This window comes from Schistocerca nitens, chromosome 4, assembly GCF_023898315.1.
Source record: "Schistocerca nitens isolate TAMUIC-IGC-003100 chromosome 4, iqSchNite1.1, whole genome shotgun sequence".
In the NCBI taxonomy this organism is placed as follows: Eukaryota; Metazoa; Arthropoda; class Insecta; order Orthoptera; family Acrididae; genus Schistocerca; species Schistocerca nitens.
The window spans coordinates 882,308,609-882,331,706 of NC_064617.1; the positions used below are offsets into that span (position 1 = coordinate 882,308,609).

The following is a 23,098-nucleotide window of genomic DNA, read 5'->3' on the forward strand; positions in this document are numbered from 1 at the left end:
TCAAATTTCAGTGGTTGACAAGCAACATCCTGGTTGGCCCATTGAGCTCTTAACTCCACTTGAAACCCTCATTGACGACATTATTTGTGAAGACCAACATGTTACAGCTGTACATACAGCAAAAAGAGTTGTAGTAAGTGTTAGCACAGACCAAATGTTATCAGTAGTGAGCTGAAGTACAGCAAAACCAGTGCAAAGTGCATCCCAAAAGAGTTGATCCATCTACATAAGGAAGCAAGACTCAAAGTGTGTACAGACTTGAAAGAGTGCTATGAAAGGAAAGGTAACCTTTTTCTAAATGAGACTATAACATGTGATGCAACTGGGTTGACTATTTTGAACTGTAGTCTAAAAGAAAAAACATGGGTTGGAGGCATACTAGCTCATCTGTCTGAAAGAAAATCAAAATGCAAGTATTAGTGGGAAAAACCATGTTTGACTGTCTTTTGGGATGCCCAAGGTGTTGTCTTTTATGATTAATGGTAAGATCAGTGTACAATAAACGGTGCCTATACTCAGACATGTTAATGAACATTGTAAAGCCAGCAACAAGAGAGAAACATTGTGGATCTCAGAGAAAAGGTATGATGTTGCTACATGACTGCCTAACTGACCCAAGAAGCCATTAACAAAGATTAATTGGGAGATACTACCCTTACTCCCTGCAGCCCAGATTTGGCACCCTAGTATTTTCATTTGTTTGATCTAGTTGAGGAGGCACTATGTGGAAAATAGTTCAGCAACACTGAAGAGGTGAAATTTTTTTTTGGGAAAGTGGCCCAAACAACAAGATAGACTTATTTGCATCAGGTATAGAAAACTACTTCATCATTGGGACAAGTGTTTTACTATTGGTGGGGATAATGTTGAGAAGTAATAAAAGGCCCATTTTGTAAAAATAAACAGGCTTTTTTCTGCATCAGTTTGTCTCTTTCATTATTGAATGTCCCTCATAGAAGGAAGCAGAATAATAATTAAAAAAATGATAATAAGTTATTGAATAAGGGCCCCACAGTTCATCAATGCTACAGGCCCCAAACGACATTTAATCAGCCCTGAGCTAAATGCAAAAGCAGGTTGAACGAGACAAAAGCCTTAAAAGGCATGTACTAAAGTAACTCATGATGCCGGGGCAAGGGAATGCAAAAGGGTCAGTTGGGGACACGAAATACACTTTCTGCTGATGAATATTTCCATTTTGGTATTCCCGTTGCTCTCTTTCTTGCACAGTTCTGAATTCTTTTTTATATTTTGATCTGTTGCTTCTCACCAGATTTCTCTTTCTGGCGTTTTAATTATGTGTCCTCTCTCAACTTGATCTCTGGTTTTCTTCCTTACAAAATAATGTACTAAAGTGACATTTGTCATAGTGTTAAATAGTCTTCATAGACCCAATGAACATTCTATTAGCTGAAACAGATAAAAGAATTAATTAAAATATTTAACATGAAAAGTTTTGTTTCTCATTTTTGTTGTAGAAAAGTTCTTGTAGAATGTAAATACCAGAAAATAGCCCAACTTGCTGAGATTGTTTGAGATTATCTGCTTTGTGAGTTGTTATAATCTCTGATGATGTCTTCAGCATTGGAAGATGAAACTTAAGGCGGAGAAATATGTCTTGAACCACAGCCTAATGACCACAAAACAAAAATCATGAAGTACACAATTACCAGCTATGAAAGCTGGCATTGGTATCATTAGATTGCCTTCATTCCGTTGACAACACTGTAAAGTGAACCTTGCTTTTTAAATTATACTTCTACTCCATTTCATTTATCTTTCATCTATTGCCAGGTCTCACTTCCTAAATGATTTACAATTTCATCTGTTATATGTTCCCTGCCCCGTGCTATGCCTTAGCACGTTTTGCTTTACCATCCTGATGTTAATACTTGTCAAACTGAAAGCTCAAGATCAGTGTTGTTTACTGGATGTACTGGAGAGAATTACCGTAAGACTGGTAAGTACTATTTTTTAGTTTGTGTCAGAGGCCTTGTTTTGGTCCAACCTGGAACTACTCATTAAGTGATTACTTGGAAAATGATTTTCTTTTCTATTTCAATTTTACAAATTCCTTTTATTTCTATAAGTGCTGACCAAATAATCATTTATTTCATTTTGGGAATGTGGGTAATTCGTATTGTTAACTTGAAACTGACTGTAGAAGATACAGCATCCTATTGGTGTCTATTGTAGTGTGAATCCTGCTGTCTGTGTGCTCAGCCAATCAACTTGTTGCATTAAAGCCTTTGTTCTGCAGGTCATTGTCAGAAGCCATGTCTGTTGAGAAGATAGCAGCCATCAAAGCTAAACGACTTGCAAAAAAACGTACTACAATCAAGGGCAATGATGACATTGCATTGGGTCCTGACTTAAGAGTCATGCTTGACTTTGATGTCGACCTAACGAAGGATATCATATCCCGTGAACGCCAGTGGCGAACACGTACCACGATTCTACAGAGTGCTGGAAAGGTTGAGTCATCTAACATGTTGTATACAGTGGAATAAATGTATGCTTTATTTATGTTGTCATTGTAGTGTACCAATTTGGCAAAAAAAATTGTGTTTCATAACTTTTAGTAACATGCAGAAAATAAGGACTCCTGTTGAAACTGTAAGTCTGCTGCTGTGCCTCAGTTTCATCTTTTTTTTGCCACATTATTACATTTTAAGTTTCCATGCTATCCTTCACATTAAAAAGTGTATGTGATCAATTACTGGAAAATGGTATATAACAACATAACTTTTTGGGACTTTGTAATTTTCTTAGGCACACACTAAATTCTCCTGAATTGAGGAACGTCTCTTGGCCAGAACAGTTCAGAAATTAAGAAAACAAGAAAGTGGATAATTAATGGATGCCTGTATCTGGCAGGCATATATGTTGTTGTTGTGGTCTTCAGTCCTGAGACTGGTTTGATGCAGCTCTCCATGCTACTCTATCCTGTGCAAGCTTCTTCATCTCCCAGTACCTACTGCAACCTACATCCTTCTGAATCTGCTTAGTGTATTGATCTCTTGGTCTCCCTCTACGATTTTTACCCTCCACGCTGCCCTCCAATGCTAAATTTGTGATCCCTTGATGCCTCAAAACATGTCCTACCAATCGATCCCTTCTTCTAGTCAAGTTGTGCCACAAACTTCTCTTCTCCCCAATCCTATTCAATACCACCTCATTAGTTACGTGATCTACCCACCTTATCTTCAGCATTCTTCTGTAGCACCACATTTCGAAAGCTTCTATTCTCTTCTTGTCCAAACTGGTTATCGTCCATGTTTCACTTCCATACATGGCTACACTCCATACAAATACTTTCAGAAACGACTTCCTCACACTTAAATCTATACTCGATGTTAACAAATTTCTCTTCTTCAGAAACGATTTCCTTGCCATTGCCAGTCTACATTTTATATCCTCTCTACTTCGACCATCATCAGTTATTTTACTCCCTAAATAGCAAACCTCCTTTACTACTTTAAGTGTCTCATTTCCTAATCTAATCCCCTCAGCATCACCCGATTTAATTTGACTACATTCCATTATCCTCGTTTTGCTTTTGTTGATGTTCATCTTATATCCTCCTTTCAAGACACTGTCCATTCCGTTCAACTGCTCTTCCAAGTCCTTTGCTGTCTCTGACAGAATTACAATGTCATCGGCGAACCTCAAAGTTTTTACTTCTTCTCCGTGAATTTTAATACCTACTCCGAATTTTTCTTTTGTTTCCTTTACTGCTTGCTCAATATACAGATTGAATAACATCGGGGAGAGGCTACAACCCTGTCTCACTCCTTTCCCAACCACTGCTTCCCTTTCATGCCCTTCGACTCTTATAACTGCCATCTGGTTTCTGTACAAATTGTAAATAGCCTTTCGCTCCCTGTATTTTACCCCTGCCACCTTCAGAATTTGAAAGAGAGTATTCCAGTTAACGTTGTCAAAAGCTTTCTCTAAGTCTACAAATGCTAGAAACGTAGGTTTGCCTTTTCTTAATCTTTCTTCTAAGATAAGTCGTAAGGTTAGTATTGCCTCACGTGTTCCAACATTTCTACGGAATCCAAACTGATCTTCCCCGAAATCCGCTTCTACCAGTTTTTCCATTCGTCTGTAAAGAATTCGCGTTAGTATTTTGCAGCTGTGACTTATTAAACTGATAGTTCGGTAATTTTCACATCTGTCAACACCTGCTTTCTTTGGTATTGGAATTATTATATTCTTCTTGAAGTCTGAGGGTATTTCGCCTGTCTCATACATTTTGCTCACCAGATGGTAGAGTTTTGTCAGGACTGGCTCTCCCAAGGCCGTCAGTAGTTCTAATGGAATGTTGTCTACTCCCGGGGCCTTGTTTCGACTCAGGTCTTTCAGTGCTCTGTCAAACTCTTCACGCAGTATCTTATCTCCCATTTCATCTTCATTTACATCCTCTTACAGGCATATATAAATGCTTTAAAAAGATTAACTAAGATTTTCTGAGATAAAAACAAATTCACCCCATTGTGCAAAGTTTGAGTGGCAATTATTGTAGATATGGCAACTGAAACATTTGTGTAACGATTATAAATGAAGCATGAAGGTACTTTACAGTCTTAATAAGGAATCCGACAATGAAAGGAAGAAATGGTAATACTTTTTGTCAGCATCTGCAAGGAACTCTGAGAACTTCAGTTTTCAAATCAAAGTGTATTTAGAAAGAGTAAATATGTTAATGTTGGAATATAAATTGTGCTGTGTAGATTCAGTATCATCAGGAAATAGGTAATAAGAATAGTATTGTGGAAACAGAAACAACTGTGACTGAAAACTATACTACACTTGAATGTGCATTAAATGGGATGGAAGTTAAAGTAGGCAGTGGAAAACTGAATGGAAGAAAAAGTGTTCCAGACAGAACAGAAGAACTGATGGGAAGTAGGAAGCTATCAAAAGAGACAAGATTTCAGAGATGTGCATAAAGTGAGAAGAAAATATAAACTATTGACTGAATTAGATGAGCTGAAATTGATTGAATGGGTGACAGAGATGAAATGCTACAGAATGGTTAGATATATTAAACCCACATTGTAACGAACATGATGTGACAAGAATCCTTGTGCCAGAGTGGAACACACATCCACGTTTCCTACTTGCAAAATGGAGATTTGGCATACGTACCTGATAAAAATACGTTTGGATAAAAAGGAGGTAACAGCAAGCTGAAGAATAGCACACCTTCCATTTTGCCTGATTATTATGTCAATGGATTTCTATGTTCCTTGTGGTAAAACTTTTTGTTTAATGCCAAATGAAATCATACAAATTATGTGAATTTGATAAGAGCACTACAATTTGGTGTCTACATCTACATAGATACTCTGCAAACCATCGTACAATCCTTGGCAAAGGGGTACCTTGTACCATGACTAGATTTCCTTTCCTGTTCCACTCGCAAATAGAGTGAGGGAAAAATGACTGTGTATATGCCTATATATGAGCCCTAATTTCTTGTATCTTATCTTCGTTGTCCTTATGCACGATGTATGTTGGCAGCAGTAGAATCGTGTGGCAGTCAGCTTCAAATGCTGGCTATTTAAATTTTCTCAATATTGTTTCTCGAAAAGAACATCACCTTCCCTCCAGGGATTCCCATTTGAATTCCCGAAGTATCTCCTTAACACTTGAGTGTTGTTTGAGCCTACTGGTAATAAGTCTAGCAGCTTGCTTCCGAATTTCTTCAACGTCTTCCTGTAAGTGAAGCAGGACACTAGTAATACTGTATCTGATCATGTGTCACTCATGTGCATAGAGTGCTGATTGGTCTGAAGAAATCAATATATTTCACAAACAGAGATAAATTAGTAATGCCATTTCTTTACAGAGAATGCAGAAGGAACACAAAAAGAACAGTTGAGTTGTATACATAAAGGTATGCTGACAGACAGTTCAGCGAATGTGCAAAAAATTGTTATTGAAAGGGCATTGGAGTACTAAGCAGAGGATAAAGAGAAGCATGCAGTGAGAAGAGCAAACAATACAGACATTCTGGTGGCTACTCATAAGTCACACGTCAGCTCCAGAGAAATTTCGAGTGCCACTGGAATAAGTCAGCCCAGCATTGATCGCAGCTTCCAGCTCGATCGTGTACCAGTTCACCAGCAGAGTTAACCATAGGGATTGTAGAAGACACATGAAATTGTGTCACTCAGGTTTGATGTGACATCAGGATGATAGGTTCTTTCTTGAAAGAGTTCTCTTTAACAGTGAAGCTTGTTTTACAAATCATGCAGTGAAGTGTGAATGTTTGGTGTGAGATTATTGGATACTACGTGGTTGGGCCTTCATTCATTGAGAAACCTTAACAGGTGAAATATATATACATACACAATTCTCACTGAAGTGCTATTGAATCTCCTAGCGGAAGTACCACTTGAAATATTCAGATGTAAGTGATAGCAGCATGACGGATGCCTGGCTCACTACTCACTTTTGGGTGAGAAAGCGCTCACCCAGCTCTTTTCTGGATAGGATTTATGGGTGTTATCGTTTGGTCTGCAGTTTCACATGATTTGACACCACTGGACTTTTTTCTCTGTGGTAAATTCAAAGATGAAGTCTATGCTCAAGTTCTGGTAACCCGAGAGGATTTAAAACCTCACATCGTTGCAGTGTGTGTAATGACATAAGTGTAGTCTCTTCAGTCTGTCCAGAGCTCCTTGCGCAAGCAACTGCAAATGTGTTGCACTAGATGAGAGGTGTCTTGAACACTTTGTGATGTAAATGTTTATGACCTCATCCTTTTGCATTACTCTTTTTGTTGCTGTTGCTGACGTAATGTTTTGTATGTTATGGCATTAAACTTATAATGCTTAGTTAGTATTTTGTAATCTTTAATCCTCAGTTTTGTTTTACAACTGCATTCAACTTTTGAGATGCACCTTTCGTGTAAGGCTCAAGCAGAAACAAGGACAAAACTGCTGTTGCTGTTATGGTGAATCATATTTAGATGCTGTGTCCTTTCCCTTCCAGTTGCTGTGTTGGTCCAAAAAATATATATGATTTGTATCAGTTTTAAATTAAACTTTTCCCCGTTACTTTTGTAAGTAGACACTCCTAGCTGTGTCAAGCTAGAGCACCCCATCAGTCTGACCCAAAACTTCTGTGTAACAACAAGGTGTTCCGTATAAGACAGCATTCGGTTTTGTGCTCAAAACAGTTAAATCCTAAGTTGTAAATATTGTATTTACACCAAAATTACTAATCAGATTTTGAAGAGTGGAATGCAGTTGACTTTCTCTTTTGGAACTACAATACTAGCAGCAGATATTACAGTTGCTACATTTTAAGAAGTGGAGCTGATATCAGTAGCACTCATGTTTCATTCCCTGTGACAATGCAAGTGACAGTTTCATCACTTTCCTCTTCATGCTGATGAAGGTTCAAATGGCTTTGAGCACTATGGGACTTAACTGCTGTGGTCATCAGTCCCCTAGAACTTAGAACTTCTTAAACCTAACTAACCTAAGGACATCACACACATCCATGCCTGAGGCAGGATTCGAACCTGCGACCGTAGCGGTCACGTGGTTCCAGACTGTAGCACCTAGAACCGCTCGGCCACTCCGGCTGGCTGCTGATGAAGGAATGTTTTTGTTGTGCCCAGATGTTTTGTTTAATATCTGTCTACATTGGAACACAACTGGCTCAATTTTCATTAAAACTGAACTGTTGGATGAGGATGTGAATGAAAGATCAGAGTGAATTGGTCAGGCAGGTCCAAAATTTTGAAATGCCAGTTTTGAAAATCACATGACACACAGATTCCATCAGCTCTGTCACCACTAAGAACTGTCCACCACTACATTCATCATCATTGTGCTTGTTGGTTCAACATTCAGGGAATTGTCTTTGTCGTAGTCTGACCATACTGTAACTTATACTGTCACGTCCGTATTTGTTTCAGTTACTTGTTGGTCTCTGCTGGAGTTTCCTTCTCATCGTACAGATATTTGATAACAGCACGGAGTTCATGTGTAGCAAAAAAGCTATTAGTGCTGCAATTTTCTTCTAGTGGTGAGAAACGACCGTCATCGCAAAGCTGAAACTGCCCTACATTGTTCCCTCAGATCTGTTCCTGCTACACTGTGTACACATTCTGGTCGTTACTTGTAACATCTGAGGATTACAGAAGAGAATGTGATACTATATCTCAAAGCCATTATCTGAGTACTGCACTCATTTCCCCAACTATGTGGCGAGCATTTACTTTCAGTACTTTCTACTATTAACAGCCTTTTTCAATATATTAAAAGAATCAACTGACTTGGTGTAGTCAGCCTACACAAGCAAATGCCTACAGCTTAATGATGAACAACTGCAGACTAGTGGCTGACCCTGTCAAATTGTATCACCTCAGCAAACAAAATAGTAAAAGAGCTCTTTTGCACATAATTTTAATTTTTGTTTGCTGTACAGTCATTTGGAGTCGATTGTGCGGCCAGTTATTCCCATCCAACCCATTCTACAACAAGATATCTAAATGACATTGAAATTAATAACGGCTAAAATTTGCAAGAGACATTCAGTTTGGTAACATTTTGCATCAAACTATCATTATAGTTCAGTATTGCAACATTTCTCTCATGGGAAATCTCTTGTGCAGCTTTTCTTTAATTTCATCTGTTCTCAGAATGCTCGGTCTGTGATCAATGTGCTGAAACTGTATAGATATTTTCCTCACTGGCTTGATAAAAATCAACTAATCTTTGTTTTCCAGGTAACTGCTGTAGGTACATGTAGATAGCTTTAGTTCCATATTGTCCAACATACACTTTATCATATTCATGAACTCAAGCACATACATTTAAATGAATGACTTGTAACAACTGTTTATGAAATGGTAATGTAAAAAGACTGTACCTTTCATTTCAATGTTATCAGCATGAACTTAAAAGCACCACTCCAGCACAAAATAATTCTTTTACTATATTAAAATTACCGTTTAGAATCTCTAGTTTTATTTTGTACATGCAGTGAGTGTCATCATCGTACCTCAGGATCTGGCATCTGTCTGGTGCCTCTCAGTAAGTTTATGTCCACCATTTCCATTCTTATCTATGTCTGCACTCTGCAAACACTGTGAAGTGTGTGGCAGAGGGGTCTCTCCTTCCATTTGAATTGTAATTCGGAACTTTCTTGTGTAGTTCCTTGTCTCTCACTCCTTTCACACCTGCCCAGGTATTTAGACATTTCCTCATTAATAGCTTCTACTGTAATATAATAACATATATTTTCATTTTTAATTATATTTCTTGTTCAGCCATTCACTCTCCTGAAGTATCTCATCTATGCTTGTATTACATTGTCATTGTGTTTTATTTGTCCACCTCTTGCTTCCATCCAATTGTAATAGTGTTATCAAAGTTTATAAAATTTGCTTTTTATAGTTAAGTGCCCTGTTATTTTTTCCTCAGATTGCATCAAATTCATGCAGAAGTTTGTCTGTATCAGTACATAATAGAGACTCATGTCACAACCCACATATTTAAAATAGACACTGGCACTACTATTTTATTGTTAATTAATATCTTCGACCATATACTGTACTTTTTTTGACAATTGCAAATGGGAGTGCTGAATAATTTGCTGATTCCCTGTTGTTAAGGGTAGTGACCGTATGACAGTTAAATTTAAGAGTAGGTGGAAGACAAACTCCTTGTCCCACTCATTGACAGATTTTTGTCTCATTTGTCCTTTTCTTTCCTCTATTTATTATTATTATTATTTTGGTTTCACAATATAAACTTTTTGTTCCCCTTATGGTGTGTGGTGGGTAGGCACTGTCACTCATGAATGTTCCTGCTCTCCTTAAAATAACCATGGTGTTTGTAAGCTCAAGCTTGTGAAATATGAGAAAATCTGCTTTATTCCTTATACCTATTACATTAGTTGTAAAACAAATGTGTGTGTGTGCTCTCTTCCAACACAATTTCATTGTGGATTGAGTGATTTTCATTATTCTATAACCATGCATGGCATATATTTTCTTTTACTACAGTGTTGACTGCGCAATGTGTGTGCACATTCTTGTTTTACATTTAGTGAGATTCCTTAACATAGAAATGCTTTTTATTTTGAATATGTGTATATCCTTTTCAGATATTTGCGAAAAACATCTTTGCTATCCTCCAATCGATAAAAGCTAGGGAGGAAGGTAGGCACCGTCCACAACAGCCAACACCTGCGATCACCCCACGTGCGACTCCAGTCCGGCCCATCGCGCAGCCCGCTGTCTACAACCGATATGATCAAGAACGATTCATACGTCAGAAAGAAGGTAAGTTCCCAGCAGTGGAGGAACATATAATTGGGATGTAAATCATAAAATTAACTATTCACCAGATGCTGTTATTGGTACATTTCAAATTCTGGAGGTGAAAGTTCAATTGTTTTGTACTGATTTTCCATTAAAAATTCAATTTGAGTATTCAGTTATTATTTACATACTCAAGCTAAGCTTCATCTTATGCACTCTGAAACCAGAAGTTCTTGAACAAGGCATGGTGTATTCCAGGACATTGGATATGATTCTAGAACATCAGGATCATTTGGAAACATTACATTTCCAATTCCAGAAATTTGAGAATGAGAATGTTCAGTAGCATTCATTGAATTTCTAGAACATTATTGAAATTTCAAAACATTAGGCGTATTCCAGAATATTTGCAAAGAGAATCATACAGTTTCCATAAGTTCTCCATTCAAAAATATGTTGTAGGATTGAAAGAGATATCTGCAAGATCAAATATTTCGCAACCCCCCCCCCCCCCTCCCCTCAATCCTTCTCGCCGGAGCCACCGGCTACGAAAGCTTGTCAATCACAACAGTCGTTTATGTGTGTGTGCTGCCACTGTTTGGTGAGCAGATTTTTTTATTTATCCAATTAAATAATAAAATACTTAATATTCAAACCAACCATCAGATTGAGGATAGCTTTATTACATATTACAATGGTGCTTGTTTCATCTACAAAGGAAAGAGATTTATAGTTATTTGCTACAACTGAAAATGAGTCATTAACGTGTCTTGGGAAAAGCAGCAGTAAAGTAACCTAGATGATTGCTAGCTCATTTCAGCTAATATGTCATATATTTTTCTTGTAATCAGTACATGATGTCAGAATTCAAAATTAACAAGCTCTCCTTGATCAGAAAGAGGGTTCTTGCAGTGCTACAGTATGATGATGTCTGTAGCACTTTTTGACAGACGAGGCATTATGCAGAAATACTTCAGGTGAGTATAGTCAGTTGTGAATTTAGAGTATTGTGAGGGAATATCATAAGACATACTTACGTTGCACCTCAAAGCTAGTCTCGACTGTTACTCTTAAACCTTTTTCCTCCTGCATTGCATCACCTGCATCCATTGTATGCCTCAGATGTATTCTTTCTCCCTTCACACAAATGAAACTACGGTTGAAGTGTCCCAAGGTGAGGAAACAGAGAAGATACTGCAATCGACCAGTTGAACAGTATCATACAAAGGCTTTTCTAATGTCCTAAAGGGCATGGTAAAATATTTAATGACTGGTCTCAAGTGATTCATGTTTTTAGCATAGTGTGAAAAATAGTGTTGTTTTTTCCACACACCCCCCTTTCCCCTAAGTAAAATAGGAGCTTCCTGTTGCACCATTTAGGTACTCCAGAACGAATCGTTCAAACTGTGGCAGAATGTGCACAATTTTGAAATTTGCTGGCAGATTAAAACTGTGTCTCAGGCTGAGTATTGAACCTAGAACATTGTAGTTCATTGGCAATTCTCTTACTAACTAAGCTATCCAGGCACAGCTCTTAGCTTACTCTCAGACCTTCACTTGTACCAGTAACTTCATCATGCTGTCCAAATCTCACAGAAGTGCTCTTGGATACCTTGCTGGCCAAATACACCTGAAGGAAAGGACACCATGGCAAAAATGGCTTAGGCAGAGGTTCAGGGATTGTTTCCAAGGTTCAGGGATTGTTTCCACATCTAATTTTTCACTCTGCAGCAGAGTTTGCATCATTTTGAAACTTCCTGGCAGAGTAAAACTTTTTGTCGGACCAGGACTTGAATCCAGAATTGCTTTCGCAGGCAATTCTGTTATGACTGAGCTGCACTGGCATGGGCCTCATCTGCCCTGATGAGTTTGTTATCTTTATGCCCACCATTGTTTAAAAAATGGATGTTTAACTGTGCCCAGTATCCTAATGTCTGACAATTTTAATTCCTTATCTGTTGTTGCCCTTGCATTAGAGTGTATGCTGTAGGATATAACTCATTTTTATCATACAATATCAACTATTGGCTTTTGAATTCTGATAGTTATGTTGTATTTTGTTTGCAGAAACGGAAGGTTTCACCATTGATACAACAGGGACATACCACGGAATGACTCTTAAATCTGTAACTGAAGGAACACAGCCAAAGAAACCTGTGACGCCAGCCCCTGCTGTCACTACCCCGAGACCCACAGCAGAGGTAACTCATTGTTCCGGAGCGTAGTGTCTTATCCTTTCTGCATTGTTTAAATTTGAGTGTCAGTATTTATACTTCACTGTCAGTCACGCCTATAGCATTGAAATTGTGGAAGCTATTTTATGACAGTATTTTAAGCCAATAATGCAAAGGCCTCTCTTCAACCAAAATGTGCTGAAAAGGATTGCAGAAGTTAAAGAGCTAAAATATTAAATTTTTGTTAGTCAGCTCATTAGACGTTTTCTGAAGACGAAAACCTACAAAAATGTTTTGTACATATTCTTGCTCAACAGTGAAAATGGCATAAATAGTTTGGTAAGTCAGTGTTTGTCACATCTACACTTTGCTGGTCACTGTGGATTGTGTAACAGAAGGTATGTTCTACTGGGTGATGTAAAGGATCTTTCATTAAGAGTGTTATTTCTCAAAATTTGAATAATAATAATAATAATAGTAGTAGTAATAATAATAATAATAATAATAATAATAATAATAATATGTTCTGCCAATCATAAAAGGCGATGAAAAGAACAAACCACTAATAGGGCTAACCCCCCCTTTTAGTGTGATTAGTTGGTTCAGGACAGAACTAAAGAAGCCTCGGACAAGCGCCGTCATGGTCGGGGACGACGCTTGAACCCTATGCCCGCCCACAATGGTAACGACACTGCTAGCCAACTGGAAAATGATTTAAATCCAAATAGAGGTGTTTTGCAGGATATGCTTCCTGCAACCATCCTAGAAGGAAAACAAAGACAGAGGATGAGATGGTCAGATGAAGTTAATCGACACCTCATGTTCTGTTATTACCAAGCAACAAACCTAGGAACCAACACAACTGGATACAGATCACAAGTATACACAACATTTATTACCAGATACCCAGAATTAAAATTTTTAACAGAACAACGACTAGCTGATCAGATCCGTGTAATAATCAAAAATAACAGGATACCCCAGTCAGAATTAGAAAACATCAAACAACAAATACTGGAACAAAATAATGTGCAATCAGAAGAAGAAGAAAATACAGTAATGGACTCAAACATCCCAGAGCAAACAAACAAAGAACAACACGCACCAATTAAACAATCAGAGGAAAACGAAATCTTAAGACAGCCACCAGAACAAGCACAAATAGAACACGAAGTGACACACATGTTAGATATAGAAGAAAAATCGGATAAAAAAACGAAAAAGGTTAGGTAAAATCTCACAACAAGAAGCGACAGAGCAATTAGATGAAAAGAAGCAGAAATTACAAGCATTAGCCAAACGACTCAGAAGATACAAAAAAAGTGAAAATAGAAGGAAACAAAACCAAACATTCAACACAAACCAAAAGAAATTTTATCAGGCAATAGATAACACACACATTAAAATAAACAATTCACCAAGCATAACAGACATGGGACACTTCTGGAGCAACATATGGTCAAACCCGGTACAACATAACAGGCATGCACGGTGGATACAAGCAGAAACAGACACATACAAGATGATACCACAAATGCCTGAAGTGATAATTTTGCAACATGAAGTCACCCAAGCAATTAATTCTACTCACAATTGGAAAGCCCCAGGAAATGATAAAATAGCAAATTTCTGGTTAAAGAAGTTCACCTCAACACATTCACATCTAACTAAATTATTTAACAGTTACATTGCAGACCCATACACATTCCCTGATACACTTACACATGGAATAACTTATCTGAAACCTAAAGATCAAGCAGACACAGCGAACCCTGCTAAATATCGCCCCATAACATGCCTACCAACAATATACAAAATATTAACTTCAGTCATTACACAGAAATTAATGACACATACAACACAGAACAAAATTATAAATGAAGAACAAAAAGGCTGTTGCAAAGGAGCACGAGGATGTAAAGAGCAACTGATAATAGATGCAGAGGTGACATATCAAGCTAAAACCAAACAAAGGTCGCTACACTACGCATACATTGATTACCAAAAAGCTTTTAATAGTGTACCCCACTCATGGTTACTACAAATATTGGAAATATACAAAGTAGATCCTAAATTGATACAGTTCCTAAACATAGTAATGAAAAATTGGAAAACCACACTTAATGTCCAAACAAATTCAAATAATATCACATCACAGCCAATACAGATTAAGTGTGGAATATACCAAGGAGACTCATTAAGTCCTTTCTGGTTCTGCCTTGCTCTGAACCCACTATCCAACATGCTAAATAATACAAATTATGGATACAATATTACTGGAACACACCCACACAAAATCACACATTTGCTATACATGGGTGATCTAAAACTACTGGCAGCAACAAATCAACAACTCAACCAATTACTAAAGATAACAGAAGTATTCAGCAATGATATAAGTATGGCTTTTGGAACAGACAAATGTAAGAAAAATAGCATAGTCAAGGGAAAACACACTAAACAAGAAGATTACATGTTGGATAACCACAGCGACTGCATAGAAGCGATGGAAAAAACGGATGCCTATAAATATCTAGGATACAGACAAAAAATAGGAATAGATAATACAAATATTAAAGAAGAACTAAAAGAAAAATATAGACAAAGACTAACAAAACTACTGAAAACAGAATTGACAGCAAGAAACAAGACAAAAGCTATAAATACTTATGCCATACCAATATTGACCTACTCATTTGGAGTAGTGAAATGGAGTAACACAGACCTAGAAGCACTCAATACACTTACACGATCACAATGCCACAAATATAGAATACATCACATACATTCAGCAACAGAAAGATTCACATTAAGCAGAAAGGAAGGAGGAAGGGGATTTATCGACATAAAAAACCTACATTATGGACAGGTAGACAATTTAAGAAAATTCTTTCTAGAACGAGCAGAAACTAGCAAAATACACAAGGCAATCACTCATATAAATACATCGGCTACACCACTGCAATTTCATAACCACTTCTACAACCCTTTAGATCACATAACATCAACAGATACGAAGAAAGTAAATTGGAAAAAGAAAACACTTCATGGCAAGCACCTGTATCATCTAACAAAGCCACACATCAATCAAGACGCATCCAACACATGGCTAAGAAAAGGCAATATATACAGTGAGACAGAAGGATTCATGATTGCAATACAGGATCAAACAATAAACACCAGGTATTACAGCAAGCATATTATTAAAGATCCCAATACCACAACAGATAAATGCAGACTTTGTAAACAACAAATAGAAACAGTAGATCACATCACAAGCGGATGTACAATACTAGCAAATACAGAATACCCCAGAAGACATGACAATGTCGCAAAAATAATACATCAACAGCTTGCCTTACAACATAAACTTTTAAAACAACAAGTTCCCACATACAAGTATGCACCACAAAATGTACTGGAGAATGATGAATACAAATTATACTGGAACAGAACCATTATAACAGATAAAACAAAGCCACATAACAAACCTGACATCATACTCACCAATAAAAAGAAGAAATTAACACAACTAATCGAAATATCCATACCCAATACAACAAATATACTTAAGAAAACAGGAGAAAAAATTGAAAAATACATCCAACTGGCTGAGGAAGTCAAGACATGCGGCATCAGGATAAAGTTGACATCATACCAATTATACTATCAACTACAGGAGTCATACCACACAATATCCACCAGTACATCAATGCAATACAGCTACATCCAAACATATATATACAACTACAGAAATCTGTAATTATTGATACATGTTCAATTACCCGAAAGTTCCTAAATGCAATATAACACATACCGTACAGTTAAAAGGAAGTGACGCTTGATCAAGGTCCGCGTCACTTTCCATTCTTAACCAGACTTAAGTCTGAGAAAGTAAAGAAATAATAATAATAATTCAGTATATCATGGAGTAAATTGTCCTTTGTTGTGAAGCTTAGACATTGCAGTTATGTTCTGAACAAAATTTTGTTCAGATGTCTACTACAGTTTTGAGCACACTGATGCATTGTTAATCACTCTGTCCAACATTAGTATCGTTATGTCTGTGATAGCCGACAAATATTCACCTCCAAATGTTCCAAAGTGTGTGGCTTATCAGCATCAATCAAGGATTTGCTGTAGAAAGAAAAAAATCTGTGGGTGTTAAATCACACGACCATGGCAACCAGGTCATAGATCCATGTCTAGAGGTAATTCGCTTTTCAAACTTTTCCCTCAGCAAATAGAGTTTAGTCACAGAAATTTGCTTGAAATGTAACTGTAGCAGTCACTATTCCCAGTAATGGCTCTTTCTTCATCTCAAAAGAGATAATTTCCAACAACACTGCCCACTGTATCACACAGTGAGCTTTTATGAATGCAATGGCAGCTTATGGACCACTTGTGGCTTCTTCTAACTCCAGTAATGTCAATTTTGTGTATTGATAAAGCCACTAAAACAAAAATGCCTCTTGTCTGAGATGATGAATTTTCTCTGAAATGAAGATCAGCTTCCAATTGCTATATGGCCCTGTAAAAAAACTCATGAAATAATCGGTAATCTTTTGTATTCAACTCTTAAGTCAGTGCCACTGTTCATGGACGCATGTGCAAATCCTTTCACAGGATTCACCATGTTGATGTCTCAGATAGCTGCAGTTGTTATTATCTTGAAACTGACACATTCAGATCTTCCTCAATACTGGCTGGTACTGCTGTGATATTGCCCTCATTTTGTGTTTTACATTGTGTTCTTGGTGGTTTCTGGTCGTGTAGAGGAAAATTCCATCAGCAGAGCTGTCAACTTTGTTAAAATTTATAATGATTTCTAAACTTTCTTGAAGCGTGAGATGCTGCATGATGAAACTGCAAATTGTACTGGATATTTTCAAACCTTGAAGCACATAAAAATTTATTAGAAATGGGTAATTACAATTTTAAAAAGTATCGCTCTTAATGAAAGACCCTCTATTAGGGTTTCTCTCCATTCCATTCATGGACAGAGCACAGTAAGAATGCCTCCATGTGAACTGTTATTTGTCTAATTTTATCTGTGAGAATCTATGGGGTAGGTGCGAGAGGGGCTGAAGAATGTTATTAGTTTCTCCTTGAAGTTTTAAAGCTCATTCTTATGCGACATAAGACAGTCTATGATGTTTCAACCTCTCTCTCACAGCAACTAGTCAGCCGAACAGACTTGTAATGATTCATACTGCTCTTCATGTTACATGCTCGAAGTTCCCTGTTAGTTCAACTCAATTTCTATTGTATAAACTTGAACAGTATTTGAATTTGGGCCATAGTGTTTTATTTTTATGTGCAATATTTTTTGTAAGCAGACCACAGTTTTGCAGTGTCTTACCAATGATTCTTAGTCTTTTGCTTGCTCTGCCTACAACCAAGCTTGTATGGTTGTTATACGTAATAGCTCTACATATTTTGACACTCAGATATTTGCGTTATGTGACTGACTCTGGTTGTGAGTCGTTAGCAGAGATAGTCTGTATCAATATGGGCAACCAAGAAGAAAAAGCTTTCCTTCTTATTTGCAGATTTAAAATTCAGGTCAAAGTAAGAAACCCATTTTTTCTCAAAAAGAAAGAAAGAAATCCTGGCCTGAGGTATAGACCATCAGTGACAATGCCTCGGCCATCATTTGAAACAAGCGATTTTCAGGAAAACTTTAAAATACTGTGTCTCTGGAACAGTTCTATATATTAATTTATTATTATTATTAGTTCAAAAATAATAATTTTATGATTGAATATAATAGAGGGAAACATTCCATGTGGGAAAAATATATCTAAAAACAAGATGATGTAACTTACCAAACGAAAGCGTTGGTATGTTGATAGAGACACTAACAAACACTCGCGCACGCACGCACGCACGCACACACGCATGCACGCACACACACACACACGCACGCGCACACACACGCACGCGCGCGCGCGCACACACACGCACGCGCGCGCGCGCACACACACGCACGCGCGCGCGCGCACACACACGCACGCGCGCGCGCGCGCACACACACACACACACACACACACACACACACACACATCCGTGTGGATGGATATGTGTGTATGTGCGAGAGTATACCTGTCCCTTTTTCCCCCTAAGGTAAGTCTTTCCGCTCCCGGGATTGGAATGACTCCTTACCCTCTCCCTTAAAACCCACATCCTTTCGTCTTTCCCTCTCCTTCCCTCTTTCCTGATGAAGCAACTGTTGGTTGCGAAAGCTTGAATTTTGTGTTTGTGTTTGTTAGTGTCTCCATCAACATACCAACACTTTTGTTTGGTAAGTTACATCATCTATGTTTTTAGATATAATTTTATGATTGAAATGATATCCTCGGTTTGGAAATGTGTGTCAAAGTTTTCCTGCTGTAGCCTTCTGAATTTTTTTAACATTATTTTCAAAAATTCCAATCCCAAAACTTTTGATTCTTTTACTCTTGATTAGCACCATATAGCCTATATTCCCTAAAAAGGAGAACTTGCACATTTCGGTTGAACAGATTTTATAGACAATTGAGAATTTTGACATACATTAAACCAGTTTCTATTACCACATTATCATGTATTGGTCTCATGAAATCAAAACCTAGTATTATTTGGCATGTAATTTTATTTCTTCTGAAAGGTGAGTAAGAGACAAATTTTTCAAATGTATCGAATGAACACAAAAATAAGTGAATGTTTCAAAAACTAACACGTTCCAATGCATACAACTGTTGCAGTCTGCTTAGAATTGAAATTAGCTATTCAGTGAAATAAAAATGTGTTCAAATGCATCTGTATCTTCCTCTGATATTGAATGATGCCATCTTGTTGAACCAATAGGAACTGGGGCACACACTGCCTTTCAAACATTGTGAATCGAAAGTGAGCACTGACGGAGGGGAAGTGAGCAATGATGGTGGTGCCATCGTCTTGCAGCGGGGAACTCATAACCAGCAACCAGTCCAAGTGGTAGCATAAAGCTCACAATGATTTCATTTAACTCATAATTGATGTCTTTAATCTCTGAGATTGACCAGCACAGTCATATATACAAACCACAAACATCTGTCCTTGCAGGTTATGAAGCTGAAATATTCTGTTATTTCTGAGGTTTTTGCTAGTCAAATGAAATTTCTTCTTTCTTGCTCTTTAAAGTTCATGAAGTATAAGATCACCCATCATTTTGAGTTCAGAAATGGGGCTTCTAAATTTCTTTTGCTGGTTTTGTTCGGTTGGACCATTCTTCTCTTTTCTACTGGCAGAATTCTTTAGCTGCCTCTATGGACAACAGTAAAAGACCTGAGGATGTATATGACTTCATCACTTTGGTAAAATGCTTGGCATTCTGAATTACAGCTGTCCTTGGGCTGGAAAGGTTATGATTTGTAGCATGCTGCTTCTGCAAGCCGCCTACACTCTCACAAGGCCCCTTCCCATGACCAGTAGCACTGAATAGCCCCTCCACTGGCACAAGCGACTTAGTCATTCAAACAGCTGGTATCAGTTTTTAAAGTGGGGAATAACAATCTTTCTTGCCTTTCATTTCTCCAACAATGCCGTTATACACTATGTGATCAAAAGTATCCGGACACCCACAAAAACATACGTTTTTCATATTAGGTGCACTTTACTGCCACCTACTGCCAGGTACACCATATCAGCGACCTCAGTAGTCATTAGACATCGTGAGAGAGCAGAATGGGGCACTCCACGGAACTCACGGACTTTGAATGTTGTCAGGTGATTGGGTGTCACTTGTGTCATATGTCTGTATGCGAGATTTCCACATTCCTAAACATCCCTAGGTCCACTGTTTCTGATGTGATAGTCAAGTGGAAACGTGAAGGGACACAAACAGCACAAATGCGTACAGGCCGACCTCGTCTATTGACTGACAGACACCACTGATAGTTGAAGATGGCCATAATGTGTAATAGGCAGACATCTATCCCGACCATCACACAGGAATTCCAAACTGCGTCAGTATCCACAGCAAGTATTATGACAGTTAGATGGGAGGTGAGAAAACTAGGATTTCATGGTCGAGCGGTTGCTCATAAGCCACACATTGCGCTGGTAAATTCCAAACGACACCTTGCTTGGTGCAAGGAGTGTAAACATTGGATGACTGAACAGTAGAAAAACAATGTGTGGAATGACGAATCACATGGCGATCCGATGGCCGTGTGTGGTTATGGTGAATGCCTGGTGAACATCATCTGCCAGCATGTGTAGTACCAACAGTAAAATTCGAAGGCAGTGGTGTTATGATGTGGTCATGATTTCATGGAGGGGGCTTGCACACCTTGTTATTTTGCGTGGCACTATCACAGCACAGGCCTACATTGATGTTTTAAGCACCTTCTTGCTTCCCACTGTTGAAGAGCAATTTGGGGATGGCGATTGCGATTGCATCTTTCACCACGATGGAGCACCTGTTCCTAATGCACAGCAGCCTATGGCGGAGTGGTTACACGACAATAACATCCCTGTAATGGTCTGGCCTGCATAGAATTATGACCTGAATCCTATAGAACATCTTTGGGATGTTTTGGAATGCCGACTTCATGCCAGGCCTCACCAACTGACATCGATACCTCTCCTCAGTGCAGCACTCAACGAAGAATGGACTGCCATTCCCCAAGAAATTTTCCAGCACTTGATTGAATGTATGCCTGCGAGAGTGGAAGCTGTCACCAACACCATATTGAATTCCAGCATTACCAGTGGAGAGTGCCAAGAACTTGTAAGTCATTTTCCGCCAGGTGTCCGAATAGTCCTTCCTTTTCAGGTCAGTCACCACATTCCTGAAACTGACAGGTCTCTTGCTTGCCCTCTTTGGTCATTGTGCATAAAATGCTGACCTTCCAGTGCATAATGTATTTTCCTTCACAGAAGTACCATTAATACTGTGTGTCATGTATCTTTACACTTTTTTGTCCTTCAACAGTTGCTTTTGTAGTGTCCTGTTTGTTGGCTCTTTGGCAAGAACAATGCCATTTATCTTCCAGATAAATTGAGTGTGCAGTTTGAACATATGCATCTTTTACAGGAGGACCATAATAGAGATCTGATCTTCCAAACATATTTTTCGCAGACCTCAAATTTCTTTGTTTTGCCCATCACGTCTTTTGATGCATATGGAATTTGGTGCAAATTTCTTTTTTTGTGAAAAAGATTATGGAATAGTTGTTGGAACTTATATATTTTCATTGTAGCATGCACATTATTAAATAGCTCAATTAATTTTTGAGAAAAATTCTCAACACGTTGTACAAGTTTTCTTTGGTTTATTTTCTTCTGAAGATGGAATTTGTATATTGAAATGTATGTTCAATTTTTCTATGATGTACTCTCACTCAGCTTCGATAATTTCTCCATGTTTTCTTGATACGTACATCTTATGACCTGAGTTCACTGTCCATGATTTCTTAACAGGACCAACACCTATCTCTGTAGCGGACTAATTCATGGAATGGAATTCTTCCTCTATATATGCAACGTGCACTGTGGAATATTTCACCTTGTTCAGTTCCTGTCATTGTTGATGTTCTGTAAAGGCATTTAGAACACAGAAAGTCATAACTGGAAATATCTTGACTTTGAAACAGTCTTGAAATGAGCACATTTATTTGCAACCTGAAGAAAATTGTTTTTAATCTACATATACATAGATACTATGCAAGCCACCGTACAGTGCATAGTGGAAGGTACCCTGTACCACTACTTGTCATTTCCTTTCCTGTTCCACTTGCAAATAGAGCGAGGGACAAACGACTGCCTCTGTATGACCCCTAATTTCTCGTGTCTTATCATCATGGCCCGTATGCACAAAGAATGTTGGTGGCAGGAGAATCATTTGGCAGTCTTCAAATACCGGTTCTCTAAATTTTCTCAATAGTGTTTCTTGAAAAGAAATCTCACCTTCCCTCCAGACATTGCCATTTGAGTTCCTGAATCATCTCCATAACACGTGTTGTTCAAACCTACTGGTAACAATTCTAGCAGCCCACCTCTGAACTGCTTCGATATCTTTCTTCAATCCGACCTGGTATGGATCCCAAACACTCAAGCAGTACTCGAGAATAGGTTGCACCAGCATCCTATATGTGGTCTCATTTACAGGTGAACCACTCTTTCCTAAAATTCTCTCATTAAACCAAAGTCGACCATTCACCTTCCCTATCACAGTTCTACACGCTCATTCCACCCCGTATCACTTTTCAGTGCTATGCCCAGATACTGAAATGACTTGACCCTGTTATGCAGGACAGTAACGATACTGTATCCCAACATTACAGGTTTGATCTTCCTACTCATCCACATTAACTTACATTTTTCCACATTTAGGGCTAGGTGCCGTTCATCACACCAACTGAAAATTTTGTCAAAGTCGTCTTGTATCATCCTACAATCACTCAACTTCGACACCTTACTGTACACCACCACAACATCAGCAAACAACTGCAGATTGCTGCCCACCTGTCCCCAGATTATAATTCAAGCTTTCGCAACAAACTGTTGCCTCAATCAGGAAAGAGGGAAGGAGAGGGAAAGACGAAAGGATGTGGGTTTTAAGGGAGAGGGTAAGGAGTCATTCCAATCCCGGGAGCGGAAAGACTTA

The 23,098-nt window shown here is 38.2% G+C and overlaps 1 protein-coding gene across 1 annotated transcript in view; it reads left to right on the forward strand.

Annotated features, from left to right (window-relative positions):
* The window catches only part of LOC126253403 (parafibromin), a 77,128-nt gene that overhangs the window by 15,662 nt on the left and 38,368 nt on the right, over nucleotides 1-23,098 (forward strand). The window contains exons 4-6 of the mRNA XM_049954703.1: nucleotides 2,261-2,474; nucleotides 10,135-10,312; nucleotides 12,359-12,492. Coding sequence (XP_049810660.1) covers nucleotides 2,261-2,474; nucleotides 10,135-10,312; nucleotides 12,359-12,492 — 526 coding nt within the window. The remainder of the gene's footprint in view (nucleotides 1-2,260; nucleotides 2,475-10,134; nucleotides 10,313-12,358; nucleotides 12,493-23,098) is intronic.